This window comes from Phacochoerus africanus, chromosome 12 (assembly GCF_016906955.1).
Source record: "Phacochoerus africanus isolate WHEZ1 chromosome 12, ROS_Pafr_v1, whole genome shotgun sequence".
NCBI lineage: Eukaryota > Metazoa > Chordata > Mammalia > Artiodactyla > Suidae > Phacochoerus > Phacochoerus africanus.
Window position 1 is genome coordinate 3,158,736 of NC_062555.1, and position 24,784 is coordinate 3,183,519.

At 41.5% G+C, this 24,784-nt stretch overlaps 1 protein-coding gene across 1 annotated transcript in view; it reads left to right on the forward strand.

The window, feature by feature from the left end:
• The first annotated feature begins 1,739 nt into the window (after positions 1–1,739).
• Positions 1,740–24,784, forward strand: part of KCNT2 (potassium sodium-activated channel subfamily T member 2) — a 344,132-nt gene continuing 321,087 nt past the window's right edge. Inside the window, exon 1 of the mRNA XM_047755168.1 lies at positions 1,740–2,335. Within this exon, the coding sequence (XP_047611124.1) occupies positions 2,241–2,335 (95 nt within the window). The 5' untranslated portion in view covers positions 1,740–2,240. The remainder of the gene's footprint in view (positions 2,336–24,784) is intronic.

A 24,784-nucleotide genomic window follows, 5' to 3' on the forward strand; every position in this document is an offset into this window, starting at 1 on the left:
TAATATAAATAAAATTATAAACATTAACCTGAAGTAGTCACAACAGTAAACTTCACAGAGCTATCAACAGCAGAGAAAGCCCAAAATGTAAACCAAATGCTCTTTCTCTCTGTCTTTTCTCCCCCTACAAACTAACAATGAAGTGACATAACTTTCTCATCTGGCAAAATGATGACAAATGTTCATGCAAAAGAAACATCAACACATAGACAACTCTGGAGCTAAAGTCAATGTTAAAAAAAAAAGATTCATTTCCTAGGTTTCAAAGTTTTTAATGCATTTCAATACTAATGCTCTGTATTGAGATTGTACTCTTTTGAAGGCACTGTGCTAGAAAGCCACAGGAAGGGGGATAAGATGTAGAAAAACGCAGCTAATCATAAAGCCGGCCAGAATATAATAAGCACTACAAGCAAAGTACTCACAGAGGGTGGGACGGGTTCCAAGGAAGAAAGCGTCATAACCAGCTGGATGGATCAGGAAATCTAATAGAGGAGATGCCATTTGAGATGATGGCTCTGGGAACAAGAGACACAGGGTATGACTCTTCTATTCCACTGATTCTTCAGATTTAGGGGCTCATTCTATTTACCTGATATTACCTTCCTGCTGGTTTCTTCTCAAATTTCTAACTTTGTATGTAAACCTTCAAGGGATCTCACTGAGAGTTGAATCAGACCAAATTAATCAGTCTCCTGAATACACCAAGCATTTAAAAAAAAAAATCCCTGTGCCTCTAGTCATAGGATTCTTTCTGCTTTTGCTCCACTGCTGTCTTCCCTTCCCTCCACTTAGTTGCAAACTAGCGTGGAAGGCTTTGTCCATTTTCTAGGTCTGGACCCCTCCATGCGTGAGTAAGTGTGTTATCTCACAGATATTTCTGAAACTCTATGTGTTGCTCGATTCCTCTGTCTCATATCATGTCACTTCATTTATAAGCTTGTTCCTCCAAGCAAATGATGAGCTTCCGTGACCCAGACTTCTCTGCTATCTCTCGGCCTCTCAGGTGAGGGGTAGGTAGTTAGAGTCTGTTAAGTACCCTGACGAAATCATTACTTGGTGCAGCAAGAACAGTATAGGCAAATAGATCCAGGGCTTGTGTATACAGTAGGTTCCACACTGAAAAACAGGCTGTGGACTTTGGGGGTTCACTTTCCTCCGACCCTGCGGCCTACTAACGGGAGCACGCCCACCAAGGGGAAGGCCAGGTAACTTGGAAGCCACAAGACCGCGAGGGGCAGCAGCCCTAACGTCCCCGTACGCCGCCCTCCAAGCCCTCCAACGAGTTTTCCCTGCTGGCATCTACATGCGTCTCCGCAGCGGCCTAAAGTGGCCCTTCATTCTTCTCCAGAATCAGGGAAACCCCTCCCTTGCTTTCAGCCCCTGAGAAACGAGAATGGGGCTTCCCTGGGGCGGCAGCGGGGATTCCCTCTCCAGAAACGCGCAGTTTCCACCCCGCCTACCTGGCGGAAGGGGACCAAAGAAAGAAGCAGCAGGGGGACCTGGCGCCACTCCGCCCACGCGGGTCGCCCACCTCCGGAGCGGGGTGGGGGGGCCCAGGAACCCGCTCCTAAGGCGCGCCCCCATTGGTCGCCCCCGAGGCACCGCCGTCGCCGTTATGCTAATAAGGGGCGTCTCATTGGCCGGGCCCCCGGCGGCGGCCCCGCCCACGGGGAGAGCCCGGCCGCGGCGGCCGGGACCCCCACCCGGGACCCCCCGGCGCCTGCGCGCGGCGGTGCGGGGCGCTCGCCCGCCGGGCCCTGCTGCCCGGCGCGGCCCTCTGAAGAGACGCTCTCGCCTCCGTGCGGGACGGTGCTTGACCGTCACGCAGCTGCACGCCCACCCCTTTCTCCTCTTTCTAGGCACCGCGCGTTTTTTTCTCTTTTTCGGGCGAAGTAACTTTTGCATTCCCGCCTCCCCCGAGTCCTGGGGACCAGAGGCGGCGCCGAGCCTGGGGGCGGTTCCTTGGCAGCGTCGGTTCTCGCCGGAGCCAGACTTTTGCTCCTGGGCTGGGTTTGCATCATCCCCATCACACCCTCAGGAGAGAGGAGCCGGCCCCTTTCAGCCTCGGCTTCCGGCTCGGAGCAGATCCCCCTCCCCCTCCCAGGCCCCCTCCCCTCCTCCGTCCTTCCCGGCCCGCCGCGTTTCCTCAGTCCTCGCCCTCCACCCCGCAGTATTTTCTTTCTCTCGTCCTCCTCTCCTCCATTCGTGGTTTTACGTTTCCCACTCTTTGAAGAAGGATGGTTGATTTGGAGAGCGAAGTGCCCCCTCTGCCTCCCAGGTACAGGTTTCGGGATTTGCTCTTAGGGGACCAAGGATGGCAGAATGATGACAGGTGAGTGGCGTGCTGCAGTGAGGTTCCGAAGATGCAGCTGCAAAAGGGAGGCTGGGGAGGTTGAAGGGGAAAAAGGAGGGAGAGAGGGAAAGGGAGCCAGAGACTGGGGGAGGGAGCAGAAGGGACTCTTTGGCATGTCTCTCCATTTTGACGCTGTAGAGCAATTGCTGTGGACAAGGAACTCTTGCTTTTCACTTTCCGATCCTTGCAGTGTGTTTATGGCATTTATTTGGTGCTTATTCTTTTGTCTATCTGTGCTTCCCCAGGTTTGTATGACGCTGATGTGAGAGGTACAGTACATCCGAACGGCACGCAGTGTCGGCGCCAGTCAGTTTTCTTTTTTTTCCCCCTTAGGTGGTGCTAATCAAATTTCGAGAATGTATCAAAGTTGATACATTAGAAACTTAAAATCTCCTGCAAGTAATCTCCTGTTTTTGCCCCTTGTCAGCCTTGTCTTGATTAGGTGTCCACCTGCCACTGGGAATTTTATGCTTTTTAAACATTCGGAGTCACAGGTAGACAATTGGTTTAGATATGTAACAGGGAGTGAAAATGACAGCGTTTGCTATTCAAAATATTCACTTTGAATGGGTAGCTATGACTGTTATTAATAATGGTGTCTGTATAGCATGATCCAGTCTTTTCATAATGATTGTATTTTAGCCTACCAATGTCATGACCCAAATGGTATATAGGTTATAAAATTAAAACTAAGTTTTGAAACTGGAATATTTATTTTTAGCAAAATATTGCTCATGTGTTTTATCTATAGCATCACTGCTTTGCTTAGTTAAACTCCGGGAATTTCTCTTGTAATGTTTGTATTATAGTTTTAAAAGCACATTTTATGTTTCATCGAATTTAATATTTTCTGGCATAGTCATTTAGGTATCACATGCCACATTTGCTTGTTTTAAAATAATATGTATATACTAACTAGGCTCTCAACTCAGTTGAAATGTTTCCTTGAAGTTCAGTTTGGTATTGATGTTCTGTTTTAATTACATAAAAGATCCATTATGGGTCCCATTCAAATCTCCTCATTCACCACTGGGAAGTACCTTCTTTTTTTTCCTCCCCATCTCAGCTCTCAATACCAAACCCTTCCCTTCACATTGGAGATTGTTTTGTCTTGGGCATCCGTTGTGGGCTTCTTCTTTGGTCTCATATTAGTAATTTAAAGGGGGATGGGTGTTTTGTAGAGGATAATATTTCAATTCAGTCTCTACTTTTTTAGGCAAAACTGGGTATATATTGGTTTTAAATTAGAGAACAAATACCATTTCACTCGTCCGTTTGGAAAGGAAGGTATTCTGGTTGACTGAAATGAAGACAACAAAATATAAACGAATTTCAGTGCTAATTGGTCTTTAGATAGACTGTATAACTTAATTCAGTGTCTCATCGAGGGCAGGTGGCATTCATAGTGATTGGATCTGTGTTTGTTACAGACAGCCAGGAGCATTGCGCGAACAGAAGTCCTCATTGTAGAAAGTGTGAGTTAGGCTAAGTACATCAAGGACTTAGCGTGGACCTGGAGGTAGTAGCATTGTTAGTTTTTTTAATATCGTATCCCAGACTTTACATGTTTATGTGGTTGCCCTCATTTTTCCAGGGATGCCGAAGATGTATTTTGGTAATTAAGCATTTGGGTTAGTTGAATGCTTCCTAAGTGAGTCACTGCTGTGTTAAACAAATGTTTCGCGCATTTATTTAAAATACCTATTATAATAAAAGCTTATGCTGGCCCAACTTTAACTTTATAATTAGGCCGTATATACTGTTAAAATGAGGCATTGTTACTGAACCGAACTTGGGTCCGCTTGCCCGTGCAGTAAAGCCAACCTACCACCATCAAGCTGTGGAGAAGGAAAGTGCAGTGTTTATTGTGGGGCACCAAGCAAGGAGTCCAGGTAGCTCGTGCTCAAAAGGCCTGAACTCCCCAGCGGCCTTCAGGGGAAGGTCTTTAAAGACGGGATTGTGAAGTCCTTCTGATCGGATGGTGGTGAGATAACCGGAAGTTGACATCATCAGCTTTCTGGTTCCAGCCAGTCTGGGGTCTCCCAGTTTGTGGGCAGCATGTAATTAACTTCTTCCACCTGGCGGAGGTTTCAGTATTTGGAGAACACCTCAAAGGTCATGGCTCAGGATACTGGCCGTAGCCCTTGAGATCTTTGACTTTGTTTAATGGCTGCAGTATGATGATTTTGTCTTATGTGGCTGTTTTCCTGTCTTTTTGCATTTTCTCACTGCTCTGATTTATTCTTTTGAACTTGGCCTAGGAGGCTAAAGTTTCCTATGGACAGGAGGCAGGTGGGGTATGTTTGGGTGGGGGAATCTGTCTTAGGAAGAATGCCCCTTAGGATCCTGCCCGGTTACAGTAATAATATTTTAAACATTATTCATCCATTTGCAAGGTAATTTTGTGGCTCCATGAAACCTTGGTGTTTAGTTTTGGCTCTATTTGCTGTCATCGTTGAAGACAAGATCCTTTGATTAATGGGGACCCAGGTTTCAGTCCTGTGCTTATTTCTTCACTGCCTGAGCGGCCTGGAGCACATGGTTCAGCCATTATGAGATTCAATACTCTTATTTCTGTCAACTAGCACTTGGTTGGTACTAAGTACTTGGCTGGTGCTCCATGTTAACTATGCTGTGTGTTATATATTTATATGTATGTGTGTGTAGCATATACAGATGTATGTTAACTTATAATATGTTACATCATATATACGTATATATGCACACACAATTGTACACACATATTTTAACTTGTGATGTGTGTTATATAAATACATATATATACACGCACACATCTATACGTTACAGGATATGTGTTAGTCTTCAAACAGTCCTTGAATTATGGGTAATTATTTTAAGGACTAGGAAACTCAATTTCTGGGAAATTAAATTCTTGTGTTGGTGATACATTTTACAAGTGTAGAAATGGCATTGGGGCTCAGTCCTTTGTGATGCTCTAAGTTCTCTCTGCTTAGTTAAATTTGCGTGTATAAGAATAATTTTATGGGGAGTTCCCGTCGTGGCGCAGTGGTTAATGAATCCGACTAGGAACCATGAGGTTGCGGGTTCGGTCCCTGCCCTTGCTCAGTGGGTTAACGATCCGGCGTTGCCGTGAGCTGTGGTGTAGGTTGCAGACGCGGCTCAGATCCCAGAGTTGCTGTGGCTCTGGCGTAGGCTGGCGGCTATAGTTCCGATTGGACCCCTAGCCTGGGAACCTCCATATGCCGCGCGGGAGTGGCCCTAGAAATAGCAAAAAGACAAAAAAAAAAAAAGAATAATTTTATGGCATCTAGCACAGTGTAGATGCTCTTAATGTTAATTCCCTTCTTCAGTGACGACTGGACATTTGCACCTTTAAAATTTTTCTTCAAGGTCTTAATAGGCAGTAAGTAAAGTTCTCTCTTTTGTCTTTAATATGGTCACACATTCCTCATTGCAATTAAGTCTGAGGAGCAATCTTATTGTACTCACTCATCTTCCTGGACTCAATTCCTGTGGGATGGAGGAGGAAGTACTCTCAACATAGGAGTGAGCAGACAGTTTCCACCAACAGGTGCATTTCCTGCTCTGCCCGTATTCTCTAGGCTGTTCTCTGTGAACAGCCTCTACTCGGGGTTGGTTGGTTGGTTGGTTGGTTTTTTTCCTAGCCGCAGGTGTGTTCCAGGCCCACTTGCAGAGCAGGCCAGAAGTGCCACTGAATAAAAGCGGATTTGTTAGAGAAATGCCTTAGCCTCCTAGGCGCTTGGTTGGGCTAGTTCTGGAGCATGTTCTGTACATTGTGCCCAGCGAGACTCAGTACCACCCAGTCAAGCCGTGGGGGTAACTGGCTTGATATTGCACGCTTTAATGGCTTTCTTCCTTCTCTCCCTAACTGGTGTTTTCTGGATCATCCCCCAGTAAACTACTTATGCTTCGGTCTTTATCTCAAGGCCCTGGGTATCTTCCCCATCTAAAGTCACATCTGAGAAATGATGGGGGAATTAGATGATAGGAAAGTAGACACTTTCTGCCTTGCTCTTCATTTTAAGAATTTTGAATTCGATCTTAGTAGGACATGGTTGACTGTGTGTGAAAATGACTGAGGCATATATCACTGTTGCGTGAATGGGTATTGATAAAGAGAGAATATCGGTGAGTCTGTTAGGATGCGGGAAGTGTATATTCCACATGGTAGATTTTCTGTAAACTAACTTTGGATAGTTCACTTAAATTTATATTGTACCACCTTCTGGAGGGAAAACACATGCACACATATGGTGTACAGGCAATGTGTGTGTGTGTGTGTGTGTGTGTATATAATGTATGTGTAATAGGTCTGTAGTCTATGCGAAATGTGTAAGATGAGTATGTAATATATGTGCAATGTATGTTTCACTGTGTCTCACGTGTTACTTCTCCCTTATTTGCATTCTGATATTCTTTTCTAAGTAGGAAATGAGAGAATAGAGGTAAATCAACGAAGATAATTTAGCACATGAATAACATTACTTCTGGGAGGCCACGAAGAAGTTTAAGAGTTGCTAAATAACAACAGTGCTTGTGCCTTAGGGGTGTCTTGTATGTATAATGCATGTTTATTTTTCTGGCATCCTGAGTAGAACTCAGATACCGAATTAAATGGTTTGTGTCGTAGTTCTTTAGTGGTCATTTATCCAGTCAGCTAATGTTTGACTGTATGCTACATCTCAGGGCCTCATTAAGTTAGGCCTTGGGAAGAATGAAAGAAAGAGTATGAAACAGTGCTTGATCAGGAGGTGTTCACAGCTGTAATTAGAGGTGACTTTTCCCCCGGAATATTGACACTCTTGCTGATGTCGTCGTGATGTCCTCGCAGAATTTCTGTTCTAAGACTGTCAAGAAGAGCACCTGCCATTTGTTGATAGGGTATTCAGTGTTTGCTTGAAAATAAAGTAACTAAAATCATCGTATTAGAGAGAGCTCAAAGTCTTCAATATATTTTGAATCTAATATTTAGAGTACTTAATATCTTCAGAGTTACTCTGCTGTTGGAACTAACATGCATAGAGAATGAATTTAACCGGTTTTATATGGGAGCCGTTCTGTACTATGTAAAATTGTTGTAGTGTTAACCTCCATTTTCTCTGTTTTACTCTAAGATCCATAAAACAATACAAATTTAGACTATTCTCCTGCAGTTACAGATTGGACATTTCAGGTTCTAAATGCCTTTGGACAGTTAGGGCGAGCCCTTCCCATTCCTCATCATGACTTAGTAGTTTTAAAGTTTGGAACACAGTGTATTTGATGTGGATAAATGATGGCAACTGCGGATAAACTACTGTTAATGGACAGTTCTCAGTTGCAGTCATATGAGAGTAGGCCATTTATTTAATTAACGTCATTCTAGTTTTCAAATATTTGGCCAGGTGTTGCAACTCCAGTAATTTTAAGTCTATCACTCATATTTTACAGGTGGGATTTAAAAGTAATGCAAGCAAGTCACCTAATGCATTGTAGTCATTGGAAAAATATTGTGAACAAAGTGCAGTTTAGTCAATTAATAGTTTAAGAGGTAGTTAGAAAGTGGGGAAGGTGATGGGTAGCTTTTGGAATGTATATAATTTTAGATACATCACAATGCAAATACATGACTTTATAGGATCAGATTAAATTAGGGGAATGTTTATTAAAATATTCGTTATGTTTATATATCATTTGGTCATTGATGATTCATCTGTTTTATTAGCTATTTATATTTTGCCAGTGTTGTCTTACTTTATATGTCGTGCTTGTCCAAGTTACCTTTAGAAAACGACAGCAAAAAGAAATATTTCTACAGTGAAATTTAACCAGTTGCTTTCTATATTTATAGTTTGGAATTAAATTATGATATCTTTTCCGAGCAATATTTAATACCTTCTATGAAGATATTTTTAAACTAATGCTGTAATTTCTCAAATTTCCCGTATCGTACTGTGGGTTAAAGATCTGGCATTGTCACTGCAGTGGCTTGGGTTGCTGCTGTGATGTGGGTTCAATCCGTGGGTCCTGATTTTCACATGTCGTGGGCATGGCCAAAAAAAAAAAATTAAAAAAGAATTTCTCTGCAAAATGTAATCGAAACAGTAAGTAATGATCCAGAGGACAATTATTTTTACTTTTTGACAATTCTTAACTGGATATGGGATTTTTTTTTTTTAAATACGTCATAAAAAAACATTTTTTTTTTCGCGAGGATCTTAATCATCAGGCAGCAATCAAGTTGTAACTTGAGAGAAAATCACCTGGAGAGCAGAGGGCGAAGCAAAAGGTCCCTCTGTAGCGCTGAGAAAATCCCAATCTCAGTACACGCGCAAGGCTGGCTGTGTGGAGTTGTCAAAACTAGGATGCGAGGGAAGGGAATGGCCTTGGAGTCCCCTTTCGTGTCTGCCTGGGTGGAGCAGATAAGGGTCAGGTGGACCAGAAACGTCTTTCTGGTAGCCATGGTGGTGTTCTGTAGGTTTTTCATGTTGTGACCAAATGATCAAACTTTATGAACAAATGCATTATGAAGACTAGACTAGATCCATATTTTACACCTGCAGTTAAGTGAACTATCAAGCGTTGTTAATCTGTCAAACATGTAATATAATCCAGGGTAAGTATTTATACCTAATACACACTGATAAGTAATGGTGATTGTACTTCCAAGCTAAGGAACATGGAAACCAAGAAATTTGCCGCATATTGCAACCATGAGCTTCACTTTGCCAGCCGAATCACGTTATTCGTTTTCTTTTGCCTAAACCGTCGTTAATATTGATAACTTTTCTAATATTATGTATTATGCCATGGTTGTCTTTGTTGTAGACACCCAGGTTACAGAACAAAGGCTTTGGTTCCTTCGGAGCTGAAGTTGCCTTGTACTCCCAAGCATCGCTCCATCCCAAAGCTTTGTTCATGTCCCTTTGGTCCATGATTGTTGTAGTTGTCCCAGCGTCTGGGTATCGCCTGACTCAGGCCTCTGTGATGTTTGATCGCCTGTCTCTCATGGAAGCGTGACCATGTCCGTGTTTGCAGCAGCCAAAGGGAAACCCAGGTGTTGTGAAGGCATGAAAGCGCCGTCAGAATGGCAGTGGGCCTGTTGTAGCTGGTCTTCGGGAAGCAGATGGGTGAATTTGCAGTTTCTGACCTTGATGCCTTAATAACCAGACCTAGATTCTCTTCAGGAGAAGCTAGTCGTCATTTCAAGGGAAGGAGGAACCACTGCACATGCTTGGAGACGTCAGTCGTTTATGTAAATAACTGGGTGCCCTGGTGGTGGTAGATATTCCTGTCTCCTTTGTCTGGGGAGTAAGGATGGGTTCGCAGATGGAAAGGGGATGCGATCAATGCTGGGAAGTCCCGGGCGGCCTAAGAGGAGCGGGGATGGGGAATGCTCCTGGAGGTGTGGGCAGAGGAGATGGAGGACAGGGCATTTCTCTCCCCGATCGTGTCTGTCTTTATCTTTTTCGGAACAAATAGAGGCAGTGAAGGAGAGAGACACAGAAACCCCGGCTGCCCAGCCTGGCTGGTCTGTGGGTCATCCCCAGCTCCCAGCCCCTGTCCTGCCCAGAGCCTTCGCTGGGCTTCTCCGTGGTCTGTGCTCCAGCCGTCTCAGCCCCTGCAGTCACGGCTTGAAAGAGCGAGAATCAGTTCCCCTGCGGGGGCCTGTGCTGTGAACTCAGAGATGTGTTCCTGCCACTCTTCCCGGGATGCATGTGCAAGAAATGGGCCTTGCACACAGCGCCGACCACCGGGGAGTCCGACAACTAAAGGACCACTTGTTCATTGCCGTCCTGCACTGGACTTTGCCCCGGAACAGAATGATGAATTGTTATTACAGGGGCACACTTAACCCATCTTGTAAATCACTGTGTGACCAGGGATAAAAGCGGATTAACACATTTCGACCGCGTTTGACTCCCTGTGGGCACACTTGTAGATGTCCGCACACTGCAAACAAGCAGCTGTTAACAGCAGGGACCAGATGGGTGGTTTAATAATGGACAGCCTGCTGCCTCAGGTCTGTCAGAAATGGAAGCAGCACTCGCTCCCCCAGGAATCAGATGTGGTGATGAGTAAAGCTGCTTAAGGAGCAGTGAGGGGTGATGGCAGTGGTGACAGTGGTAACGCTGGCAGATCAGAGGTGGACGCTTTCATTCTTATGCGTTAAGGACTTTTCGAAGTTGGTGATTATTTTCCAGGAGGAAATATTATTTTTACCCCCTCTTGATACAGAGCATTGTTCTTTTAACAGTCTGAGTAACAGCCTGGATTGATATAGGAAATCAGTAAAACAACCAAAGCAGATATTTTATATACTTATTTCAGTATTTATTTATTTATTAGAAACAGGCTACAGGTAATTGACGTCCTAGGAGTCACAGCAATTCACAATTACCTCAAAAAGGTTTCTCAGTAGAACTTTGGGGTTTTCTGCTTATAATTCTCCTCCAGAAGGTATTTATACCCACGTGAGATTTTTTTCTCACTGTTCTCAGTCATGGCACTGGTGAGAATGAAAACCCTCTTGGAGAGACGTTGTGAGGTTTCCATGCGGTAATGTGACATTGCTTGATCGAGGGCTATTTAAGGATGCCTGTTAGTATGTTTCCCAGAAAGGATTTTCACTGATTCCTGTAAATATGTGTAATAGCATCAAGCAAATGGAAGATACATCTGAAGAAAAATGTTAATAAGGGGGCAGAACCAAACTAGGGTGTAGAGTTGGTATGCAATGCACATTCCCTGAGTTTCTGTGTGGTTGGCAGAGGTGGACCACGGAGTTGGCCAGGGCAAGGAGGACATGATTGGTCACACAGATGAGAAAGTAACGAGCAGTTCGGGAGAAATACAGCTTTCCTTGGTGTTCCCGTGGATCCGGTTAGTGTACAGTGGCCTTCCCTACTCTCTTGTCATGAAAGGAGAGCAAGTTGCATGAGACTTTTCTCACATTCTCCCTGCCAGTTGCTGATGTGACTAGAGAGAATTATTCACTCAACAGTAGATGTACAGGACACACATAAATTATTTCAGAGATATCTTGTAGGACAGAAAAAAAGAAACATCTGAGGTTACTGGTGGGTTATGAGTCATGTAATCTTCCTTAAAACCTTTTTTTATAGAAATTGCTTCGATAATACTTGAGAAGTTAGAGAGTTTAGGGTGTTATTCTTTGTTGTGAACCTAAAGTATAAATGTAATCAGGGAGTTCCTGGCGTGGCTCAGTGGTTAAGGAACCCGACTAGTATCCATGAGGATGTGGGTTTCATCTCTGGCCTTGCCCAGTGGGTTAAGGATCTGGCGTTGCCGTGAGCTGAGGGGTAGGTCTTAGATAAGCCTTGGATCCACCCTTGCTGTGGCTGTGGCTGGCAGCTGCAACTCAGGTTGGACCCCTAGCCTGGCAACTTTCCTATGCTCTAGGTGTGGGCCTGAAAAAAAAAAAAAAAGGTAATCAATAGAGGCTAGGATGGCTGTCACTTTGTGGTGAGTCTACAAGCATTCTAACAAAAAACACAAGCCTGGATTGTAGTTATTCTCACCCCTCATAGGTGTTAGATTCATTCATTTATTTTATTTTCCTGCAAATGCCTAAAGTAAATAATTAATTTAACATTATATGAAGACTTGTAAATATCCTGAATTTATTTATTTATATGCCCCTCTATATCTTTTTATATATAAATAGAGATCTATATTAAGCACATAGTTTTTATAGCAGACTTGTGGTTGCTAAGTAATTGATGTAAATATAAATAGCCTTGAACTAGACTGTTTATCCACCATCACCAATATCATTATAATCCTCTAGAATTCTCCATTTCAAAACTTTACAGTAGATTTTTATTATTTTTTTTTTCAGCTTTCTCTGATCTCTACCCGTCCTTTTTTGGTAGGCTTTCATTCTTTCCTATTTAAATTAATATAGCTCTTGTCTGCATACTTTATTGTTTCATATCTGTTCTGTGTACCCCACCTTCAGTAATCTCTATAGCCCAGTCAAGTCCCATTCAGTTTAAGCATTCTCATCATAATCTTTTTAAACATCCTTTTAACATATAATATTCATGTCACTGATACTTATGTGAAATTTAAACTGCTTAGCCCAGTATTGAGTGTTCTTCATTGATTAACCCCTCCTGAAAATTTATTTTCCTGAGAATGCATTTTTAATGTCTTCAAACTACAGGTCCAGTTTTTTCCTTTTAAATAAATCAATTTATTTACACTGAAGCAAACAAACAAATAATTCACCCATTTTCCCCACTCCCTATCCCAGCCTCTGGAAACCACCAGTCTGCTCTTTGCATCTGTGAGCTTTAGCTTTTTCAAAAATTTGTTTTTAGATTCCACATATAAGAGATCACATAGTGTTTATCTTTCTCTGTCTGACTTATTTCACTGAGCGTAATGTCGAGGTCCGTTCGTATTGTTAAAAATGGCAAGATATCTTTTTTTTTTTTTTGCTGGGGTGTGTGTGTGTCTTTATATACACATACCACAGTTTCTTCATTCGTTCATCCGTCAGTGGCTGGTAGATTGTTTCCATTTCTTGGCTGTTACAAATAATACTGCTGTGAACACAGGGATGCACATATCCTATTGGGGTAGTGCCTTTATCTTCTTTGGATGAACACCCACAAGTGGAATTGCTGTGGCGCATGGCGGTTCTTTGTTTACTTTTCTGAAGCGCTTCATAGTGTTTTCCATTGGGAACGCGCCAGTTTACATTCCCATCAGCAGTGTGCAAAGGTTCCCTTCAAAATCTCGCCAGCACTTGTTTTCGTTTTTTTAGTAGTAGTCATTCTGACAGGGGTGCACTGATAGCTCACTGTGGTTTTGATTTACATTTTGCTGATGGTTAGTGATGCTGAGCATCTTTTCACTGGGCTGTTAGCCATCTCTATGTCTTTTTGAAAAAATAGCTATTCAGATTTTTCTGCCCATTTTTTAAATCGATTGCTGGCTTTTTTTGCTGTTGAGTCATATGTGCTCTTTATATATTTTGGGTATCAGCGCATTATCAAATTTGTCGATTGCAGTATTTTCTCCCACTGAGGCGGCGAGGTCTTCATTTTGTTGATGGTTTCCTTTCCTGCGTAGCAGCTTTTTTGGGGACGTTGTCCCACTTGTTTACTTTTGCTTTTGTTGTTATTGCTTTTTGTGTCAGAATCAAAATGATCATCAAGGCCTATGTCAAGGACTTTAACACCTAAGTTTTCTTCTAGGAGTTTCTTAGTTTTAGTTTTTATGTCCAAGTCTTTAATCCACTTCGAGTTAATTTTTTATATGGTGTAGCATTGTAATCCAGTTTCATTCTTTTGAATGTGGCTGCCCAAATTTCCCAGCATCATTTATTGAAGAGACTGTCCTTGCCCTTATTGTATATTCTTTCGTACTTTGTTGTAAGATAATTGGCCATATGTGTATGGGTTTATTTCTGTGTTCTCTGTTATGTTCCATTGATCTAGTGTCTGTTTTTATGCTAATAGACTCTTTTGATTAATATAGCTTAGTAATATGGTTTGACTTCAGAGAGCATGTTGCCTTCAGCTTTGTTCTTCTTTCTCAGGATTGCTTTGGCTATTTGGAGTCTTTTATGATTCCATACAAATTTTAGAGTGGCTTTGTTTGATGTTTATGAAAAATTCCATTGGAATCTCGACAGGGATTGTATTGAATGTAGCATGGACATTTTAACAACATTGAGTCTTCAAATTCATGAGGACAGGATCTTCATTAATTTTTCCTAAATTGCTTTTGGAAATTTAGTCATTGTAATCATTCAGAGAAATCACTTCCACCTCCCATGCGCACATCTGCTCTTTTGCCTTTGTTGGTACCAGACCGTAATCTGAGGCTTCCTGGCATCTCTTCCCTTCCATGTCATCCACTCCTTCATGACCAGACCCCAAACTGAACACAGAGACAGAGCTGCTAATGAAATCTACAACCACGCAGGCTATTCACTATATTTTACACATCACGACATTGTTTTCTAATTACTCATGTGTTATTTCAGGTGTAATAGATAACTTTCTAGGGAGAAAGTCAGGCCTTCAGTGCATTTTGGATCTTCCTATGTTATTTAACACAAGTGGTTTATACAAAGGCTCCAAGAATTTTAACGTTGTACTCTAAGGAAGGCATTTTTAAAGAAAAAAGTAAGTCACAGCCGTGGATGTATATGTGCACCTCGTCTATACATTATCATAACAGAATTAGGAGATCATTTGAATTTGAGATGTTTTTCCCCATGGAGACAAAATAGTTTTTTTAAAGCTTATTCTAAACCCAGGTATGTATTTTAAATCATTTGACTTGAAATGCCTTCCCCACATGTAGTTTGATATTCACGAGGAGCTTTCCTTTGGAAATGGCAAAGCAGAATGTGCTTCGGTCCATAATTCATACAGTGACAGTTCAAATGACTGTTAAAGTGAATTCCGAATTTTACCTACAGAGCTGCTCAGTGAAAGCCATCAATCTGCTTGACAGCCGGTGGTGCCACTGTCCAAAGGACTTACGGAATGGTAAAATTCAGACAGGGAGTGGTGGTGATGCCTGATTGGGATGAGTTAAAGCAATCTTTGTTTTTTTTTTTTTTGTCTAAATTCTGTAAAGAAAAGTTATTTTTTTCCTTATAATAGTTGAAACTATGTTTAATTTTGTAGTGTTGGTATGAATAGAATGGTTTTCTAGAGGAATAAAAAAATGTGAAATATATCCATGACAGTTATCTAAACGTGTGCCAAGTCTTTGAACAGAAGAAAGCACATGATTCTAAAACCTGGATGTTCCTATTATTACTCTGTTTATCAAGTCAGATCCTTACAAGCTGTTTCTCCCCCTCCCCCCCCCCCGGAAGGAACACATCTGATTTCACTTCACTCTCCTTTTCAGGGTCCGAAAAGCTTGTAAAGCGTCTCTTTACACTTGCAGCTTTACTACCACATGGCAGGAAGGAGAGAAACGAACTCTAGTCACTTACAGAAGTGTAGAATCAAATGTGCTTTTAAAAAAAGACTGATGAAAAGGTTCATTGTACAGGTGCTCTGACTTGCTGATTATTCCCCCTCCTACATTTTCAAGTAATGTCCCTTTTTGGTAAACCCATGTAACGAAGCGAGGGGAAGTCCCTTTGTGCATTGCAGACTGTGTTCAGTTTAAACTCATTCCTGCCGCCAGAGGAGTTAGGGTGACGTATGAGAGCTCCTTGAAAGACAGGACCCCACACTCACACCATCCCTGAACTTGTGTTGGAGAAATAACGTGTGCAACATAATTCACATGAAGTAAACATAGGACAAGGAACAGTACTGTGGGAGTATCAGAAAAAGCTTCTTGGAGAATATTATAAAGTAAATTTTGTATCTTAGGATGCATGTATTTGACACAAAGTAATAAAGTCTAGCACAGAGGTACAGTAGATCTGCCACAGGGCATTATCTAGGAAAAGAGATGGTAAGCAGACTAAGTGGAAAGTATACAGGATTCTTGTGGATCCATAATGGATATGAGTAGTTTGGGGAAGGTTATAGGAGAATTTATATTGCCCAATGGACAGGTGTGATTTTTTTTTCTTGTGTAGGCTGTGGGGAATTGTTGAAAGGTTTTGAATTAGGAAGTGGCGTGACATAGTTGTAGTGCTGGAAATTGCGGAAGGAGTAGGGAAATTCACTAAGCGACTTTATGGGCCAGAAGAGGTATAGAGCAGAGATAGTGAAAATGGCCAAAAAAACAAACAAAAACAAACTAATAAAACCTTTAAAGTGTCATTAACAAACGTGAAACTGGATTGGGATTGAAAAACAGCCATACTGGGAAATGAGAGTAAACGTGAGAGGCTCAATTCGTGGTAATGTTTGTCGTGTTTTGTACAAAGCAATTTGATGTCCTTCATTGGGGTTATAAACTCCAGGGGCACGGTTTCCAGTATCTGATTACGCCTTGCAGAACATCCCAGAAGAGTGCTCTTGAATATGCTCATGTTCGTTATTGATACAATTGAGTCCAATTCAGTTCAACAGGCAGTGGTTAAGACCTGACCATGCGTTGTGGTCTGTGCTAAGTCTCTGAAAACAAAGATTAAGATGTTCCAACCTCCGTTTATCTTAGAAAGGAGAAAAGGACAAGTAAACAGTGAGTATTGCATAGAATACTGTATAAAAATAAGTATGAACCAGTTATGGAGATAGCATGGAGGAGAAATAATTGTGGGATGATATTATATACATTAAAATGCATAAAAGTGGTTATGTCATAGTTAATCCTCTTAAAATGTATTTGGTTTTGGATTCTTCACAACATGAAAGGAAGGGTAAACCCATCCCATGTTGCATCTTGTAGATAGAAACTCACCTAAAAAGAATTTAAATGCCTGACACAAACAGCCGAAATTCTCTACTCTTTCCAACATAAAGCATGGAAAACCCAGCCAAGATACGACCACAAAACAAGAAGTCTGGAACTACTGTAGTTTCGGGGTCGACTTTCTTTCCAGGATATGTCCGTTTTCTCCTTGGCTTCTGTTAAGAAGCATTACTCTTTCTCTGCCTTTTGGTGCTGGCCCCCTTGGCCCCTGCCCAGCTTCTGGGAATCACGTGCAGTGTCAACGTCCAGAGGTAGAGGAAAGAATTGCCCTTGTGCTGTGCCCTGTGACGCGGGAGTGAAGCGTCGCCAGAGGCATCCCAGCAGGTTGACTCTCATGTGCTGTTGGCTAGAACTGTTTGGTGCCGGGTCCCAACCGAACCACGTAAGGGTGACGAGACCTCTAGGACTGGAGGTGGGTCCTCTGACGAGCTTTGCCAGCTCGAGGTGTATAAACAAAATCAGGTTTGTTTATGAAAAAAAAAGTATGTGTGTGTTGGTGGGTTCACGAGGTGGGTTCCTGAGGTCGGGCAAGTGATGTGGCTACTGAGGTGGGGAGTCATAATTGCAAGTCTAAGTGATTCTACGTATGATTGTTTTTTAAAAATCTTTTTTTTAAGTTAAAGTATAGTTGATTTACAGTGTTTCTTCAGTTTCTGTTGTACAGCAGAGTGACCCAGTCACACACCGTTCCCTGTGCTGTGCAGTAGGACCCCCTCGCGTGTGCATTCCACACGTAACAGTTGGCATCCACCAACCCCCACCTCCCCATCCTACCCCCGCTTCCCCGGCAACCACAGTTCTGCTCTCCTTGACAGTGATTCTTCAGCCTTTGGGTTGTTTTCCTTCACTTCTGAACAGTTCTCAGCGGAAGTGATCATTCAGCAGGTAGCCTAAGTCTGCTCTTGATAAACAAAACGGCCCAACATGTGAAGGTTCTCCAATTCCTTTATGAAAATTATAATGTGATAAGTGTTTCACCAACTTGTAGCTGGGCCCTTTGGAACATTGTAAGCTGACCTTGGCTGTCCTTGTGGTCTATTGATTAATGGGTCTTGAGAGTGAAAACTTCTTTTAACAGAATCAATATTTAATCCTGTAGGCGTTGAGGAGGTTTTGGTATTTTCGGTGTTGATATAGATGATAAAGAAGGGAATCCATATGTAAGCTGTAGCTGAAGGAAACTTTTCCTTACTGCCAAGTAACCTCAGAGTATCACTTCAGAAGCAGGAACTTTCTCTTACCTAAACTGTTAAAGTAGACCAACCACATCGATGCCCTCATTGAAAAGTCATTCTTTACCTGAAAACGTTACGTCCTACATTAGCTAGAAGAGCAGTGAAGAAGAGACTGAAGGTCCTGCCAGGTTATGGGGAAGCAGAGGGGCTAAACCCCTGCGGGGGAGGAGGGGGGGGAGGGGGAAGGGGAAGGGATGGAGGTGGGGGGAGTGAGGACAGTGGGATTAGGACATCTTCAAAAACCTGGCCTGCATCCCAGGGACCGCAGCACTTTATCTCTTTCTTTTAACGAATTGTCTGACAATTATATTATGTTCTGCTCATTCACAACATGGGACCTGGCAGTAGCAGGCATCTGTTGAAAACTTACAGCAGATGTGGAACTTTTATATAGTTCTTTCCCCGCCCCATCCTTTTATAAATTTTCTGTTTTTGGCATGTTTGGGTTGAGCTGTGAGGCCAAACTGGGGTTTGAAGGGCCACCACGGGTCAGAGGTGTGGGAGAGGTGAAGCTTGAAGAGGAGTAGTACACGTAGGTTTATTCCTTTTAATATTTTCTGTCTCATTTTGGTGATTTCCCGAAGTCTAGAGGGCCATGCTGTTTTTAAAACAACAATGGCTGCAAAAATGATTTCTCTGGTATTGGAATGAGGAAAGAAAGGAAAGTCAGTTTTTTTTTGTTTTTTTTTTTAATGGCTTTTAGAAGGTTTGTAGGAGCACATCCTAGGTAATGCTTGGTGAAAATTGATTTAACTGTTTATATGCCTAAATTAAAGTCTTCTTTTCATGAAATGGCTTGAATATAACCGTAGATTCAATAACTGATGCGATTTTGCAGTTAGAAAATTTCAAAACACCTGTAGAGAGCCAAGACCCCCAGGGATATGTGAGGGTAGCCCAGTATGATGCGTTAAATGGATATAGTGGATGTCACGAACACACCTACTCATGCTGCTTGCTTTTAAAGGGAGGAGCAACTTAGAAAATTGAGCATGATTGGGGCTGTTCTCAGAGGGCTTGGCCTGTGGGTTGGATAGACTCTCCAAAGGTAGCTAGTTTTAGTTTTAGAACAGAAAAATGAGACAAAATGTTAGATTTAAACTTACTAGAAAACTGATAAGAGATCATTCAAATATTAAATAGGCCATGGTGTGCAGCAGCTTAATGTGGGATCTCAGTTCTCAGACCAGGGGTTGAACCTGGGCCACAGCCATGAAAGCACTGAATCCTAACCACTAGACCACCAGGGAACTCCCTTATTCTTTTATTTTAAAAATCAAGTTTTGACCTTTCACCCCATTTCTTCTGGACGACAAATTCTATGCAGAACACTTTTTAATAGAGTCAGTACATTTTAATATGTAAAATTGTTCAAAGACTACATAAAATACTTGGACCATTTGCACACCTAGGTGTGTATATATATATATATATATGTTTATTTTATGTATAGTGACTTTAAGGATTATGCTTATATGGTTGAATTATACCAGAAACGACAGGTCAACTGCTGTTTTCACTTGCTATATTGTTAAGTAGATCTATTTAAATCTGTTAAATGAAATGTATCTTTAAATAGATTCCTGAAACAAAATTATTTATGATAGTATGATGTTCTATGATAGGAATGTGTTGTATTTATTTAATGAGGTGGTGTTGTTTGACATTTAGGTTGTTTTCATGCTGGTGTTTTACATTCTTGTCTCTAAGTATTTATAGGCGTTTTTTAATGCCTTACTGATGATTTTCCTAAAATGTACTCCTAAACGTGCAATTATCCCATAAATTAGTAATATATTTTTGAGGTTTTAATGAATATTTCCCTCCTGTACTCTGGAAATGTTTCGGTTTCTAGATAGAGTAACTATTTCATGTATTCATTAGTATTTGATAAAAATTAATTGGTTCTCATAACTGCAGATTCTAGATCTTTGTAAAATTGAAGTTTATCACATGGTTGACGCTATTACACTCTGTTAGTGTGTTCTACTTTCCTTGTGTATCATCCTTGTCTCATTATATGTATTTACTTTCCTTATGTCTTTTCCTTGTATTATATATTTGTATCCTTGGCAAAACAAAAGCAAAAAATGAAAAAACAAAACAAAACAAAACAAGGAACTTGACACTTCACTGCAGGTGTTAGCAGTAGCAATAAAGGTTCCTGCTTTTAGGAAATCTCAAAATGCTCACCACAAGATAATGTTTTTGCTTGCTAATAAAATCTCTCTTTTCCTCTGTGCTGTAGGGACAAAAATGAAAGGAGAAGATGAACAAATCGCACATAGACCTTGCCCGCTAGGAAAAGCTAATGATGTGAATGAGTAGTAGTCAGGTTTTTGTTATTTCAAGTAAGTCATTACAGTTGGGGCAGACTACACCCAAGATAGTGGGGGGACAGCATTTTGTTTACATGTTTTATTTTTCCCCTGTTTTTTGTTTTCCTGCCTGTTTGGTCCATGTTCAGATACTAACTAATTCATGTTCACTTTGAACTGCCAAAGCTGAGATATTTAAAAGCCACTCTGGCAAGAGGATAGAATAGAATAGAGGAGAATTCACCCCCCTCCCCAGTCCTGCCTCAGCTGACGGGAAAAGTTTTTAAAGTATTGGTTATAATGATGCTGACGATGGCAGTGATTTTTTCGCACGCCGTCTTATCAAGGCCAGAATCGGGCAAGCATCGCGCCGGAGAACTCCACTGCTCTTGGAGAGAGCAACCCATTTTTTCTCCAGAATGAGTTAGGTAGTTGGGAGTGGTGAAGCATGTCACTGTGTCAAAACAGGGTAATCTGAGTTGTCTTTGTTTTGTAGTGGACCTTTATTTTATTTTATTTCATTTTATTTTTATAATGTTACACTTACCTAGACCATTAGATAATCCATTGATTCTAAAAGCAAATATCAAAGAATTGGTGTTATTTGCTCTCGGAGTTGTTTGTGGTACCTTTTTTTTTTTTCATTAAAGTGTTAGATTAGAATTTGAATGAAAAGTAAAAATAAATCGTTTTTCTGTATTTGGATACTTTTATGGGCCTGTGTCTATCAGTGATTGTATTTAGGGCTAGCAGATCCAAATCAGACACATGTACCTAAATTATGACTCTGAAATTAAAGCATGATGTTTAGCAGTCTGAATAATGATATAGAAGGCTAGTAAATGATAGTACTTAGTGAATTGTGGCTATATGGTATGCAATTAAATGATTAAACAGGAATGGTCAGAGTTGTCTTATGGCACAGTGAGTTAAAAATCTGGTGTTGTCACTGTAGTGGCCCAGGTTGCTGGTGTGGCAGTGGTTCAGTCCCTGGCCCCGGAACGCCCTCATGACACAGGTGCAGCCGAAAAAAAAAAAAAGAAACCAAGGGAATGATCATACCCTTTTCCTGTCACTCTGGTGTGATTCTTGAGTGTGTGAATTCTTGACCAACTCTTTATTTTTCTTTTTTCTTTTGTCTTTTTTTTTTTAATTTTAGTTGATTTACAGTGTTGTGCCAATTTCTGCTATACAGCATAGTGACCCATTCACAAATATACATACATTCTTTTTTTCCTACTCTCTTCCATCATGTTCTAGCCCAAGAGACTGGATATAGTTCCCTGTGCTGTACAGTAGGACCTCATTGCTAACCCATTCTCAATGTAAGAGTTTGTATCTACTAACCCCAAACTCCCAGTCCGTCCCACTCTCACCCCTCCCCCTTGGCAACCACAAGTCTGTTCTCCATGTCTGTGAGCCTGTTTTTGATTTGTAGAGAGGTTCATATGTCCGGACAAAACTACAGTTCAAAAAGACGCAGGCATCCTTATGTTAATAGCAGCACTATTCACAAAAGCCAAGACATAGAAACAATCTAAATGTCCATCCAGAGATGAAGAGATTAAGAAGATAAGAAGATATGGCGTGTGTGTGTGTGTGTGTGTGTGTGTGTGTGTATGATACACACACACACATACATACCACATATAAATATCTAGTGTGTATACACATACATGTACATGCAATGGAATACTACTCAGCCATAAAAAAGAATGAAATAATGGCATTTGCTGCAATGTGGATGCAACTAGAGATTCTCATACTAAGTAAAGTGGTAAGTCCAGAAAGAGAAAGACAAATGCCATAGGATATCACTTATGTGTGGAATCTAAAATATGGTACAAACGAACCTATCAACCAAGTCTTAACTGCTGGGTTTGAGTCTCTCCTCCAGCATTTAGTAACTGTGTGGCCTTGGGCCATTATTTAATCTCTGTAGTTATCAGTGTTCTCAACTGTAAAATGATGATATAGCATTCCTGCCTTTGGAGGGTGGTGAGTCAAAGTAGCTTTGAGAAAAGCTGAATCTTGAAAGTAGAAGTTTATTGTGGTTTTGGTTTCCCGTTGAGTCTATAGGAACAATAAATGTGATTGAGCTTTGAAAGTCAAGCTCCAAGGTGAGGAATTGTTTCTCTCATTAAATGGAAACAGTGAGACTTCTGTTCCTCTGTGAGCACTTCTTTCGTACTGCAGTTAAGACATCAAGGGGAGGGCCATGAAGAACACATAATTTGTCATGGGGAGATACAGTGGTAAAAATTTTTAAATTGTATGACTTCATGTTCAAAAAAATACCTTTCCTCAGTTTAAATTTTAGTAACTAGACCCTTTGCCATTGGCTGTGTATTTCTCCCTCCCTGTCTTCCTGAAAATTTATCTAGAATGCCATTATGGGAACCTAAAAAATTTTTTTTCTTGAAGTATAGTCAATTTAAAATGTTCTTGCAATTTCTACTGTACAGAAAAGTGACCCAGTCATACATATATATATATATATATATACATTCGTTTTCTCATATTATCTTCCATCATATCAATCACAAGTGATTGGATATAGTTCCCTGATACAGCAGGACCTCACCATTGTGGAATCTTAAAGCCAATTCTTTTATCCTAAGTCCCATGGTTCCTGTTTTAGCCAAGCCTATCACTTTACTATCAACATAAACTTCGATTGGGAAAAAAAGACCAGGTTTTTCTTTTGACCACAGTTTTCTAATCACAGCAACATTTAATGGTGCTTTCTGAGAATATGTTCATTCGTCTGTATTTTCTTTGTCTGTCCCCACAGTCTGCTGATGTAACTGTGTAGACACTAACCCTTCTTCCTCCTAAGCCTTCGGAAGTTCCAGCACCATCCTAAATACATTTCCTTATACCCTTCATGTTTTTCAAAGAGAGTTCACTCTATTTGCTTCTTTTAATAGGAACGAAGCTGTAACAGAAGCATCTTTTCCATGAAAACTGCTCATTTTTATGCTGTTTCTCATATATCACAGGTCCAAGGTTGTATTGCTGATCTTATATAGACCATCATATCTCTGTATCTTTGAGGTGCATTTAAAAAAACTATGACCTTTGTTTTTTCCTCGTCACTGTGTTCTGTCAACTTTTTAGCCGTTCCTCCATAGTCATGGAGGGTAGGGGGTGCAAGCTTCCATTCTTCCTTCTCATCTCTGGTTGTGCCGTTACCCTTTTCAGGTTCTTCGCCTTAGTGAGTGACCCAGTAAAGATCCTGCCTCTATGGTTCCTTTAGTCTGATGACTTTTATTTCTAGTTTTCTCCAGCATCCCCTTGTAAGGCCTGCCTTTCACAAGACCAGGATGGGTCTTCTGAAAAGCACCTGCAGCCCTCCCCTGTCTGCCTGCTGGTCCTGCCAGCCCTCACATCCTCACTGGTACTAAACTGATCCACTTTGACGTTTAGGCAAGAGCTTCAGCCCTTTGCACTCCACTTCCACGGTTTTCTTTCCTGCCTCTTGTTTCTCTTCGCCTCCTGCGCTTTCGTCTTTCTGCTCCACGGATACCTCGGTGGAGTTTCTGAACATCTTTATGATGCCGGATCCAATGAGCAAGATTGGATTCTCCTCCTCTTCTTTCTTGAAACCTCCTCTCAGTTACTAGGACACCATTCTCCTTTAGTCTATGTCCTGTGCGTTCCTTCTTGGTGCTGCTTTACAGCTTTCCTTTCTTTTACTTACTCCTAAAGATTGTGTTTTACCCAGGGCTCGCTCTTGGTGTTTCCCTCTCTTTGCTTCTTACCCTTTTCTAGTTTTATTTCACTCAAATTTTAATGACTTTGATGCTGTATTGATCATTTCCAAATCTCTATATTTGCCTTGCTTCTCTATCTAGAGGTCTAAAATTTTATTTGCTTTTCCCTACTGAATGTCTTCACAAAAGCTGTTGAACAGACACCTCAATGCAGAATGTCCAAAATTAATGTTATTGTCTCTTTGCAGCTGTCTATTCTCTGGTATTTTGTTTTGGGGAAATGCTAGCAACATACAATGAACCACCCATGCCAACAGCATTAAATTCTACCTAAAGCTTGGTTTAGAGCAAGGGTCATTGTTTCAGCTCACGCCGATGTCTTCATGTCTCCAGTTCAGTTCTTTTTTTTTTTGTCTTTTTTTGCTACTTCTTTGGGCCGCTCCCACGGCATATGGAGGTTCCCGGGCTAGGGGTCGAATCGGAGCTGTAGCCACCGGCCCACGCCAAAGCCACAGCAACGCGGGATCCGAGCCGCGTCTGCAACCTACACCACAGCTCACAGCAACGCCGGATCGTTAACCCACTGAGCAAGGGCAGGGACCGAACCTGAAACCTCATGGTTCCTAGTCGGATTTGTCAACCACTGCACCACGACGGGAACTCCCCAGTTCAGTTCTTACTCGGATAAAGGATATGTTCATTTTTCTCACTTAGCGGCTCTTGAGAAGTGTCTGTCTTTTTCTGCTTCAGGTTTTCCATCTCTGGTTGATGCTTGAGAGCTCCTGTGTCTGGAATGAATGACCA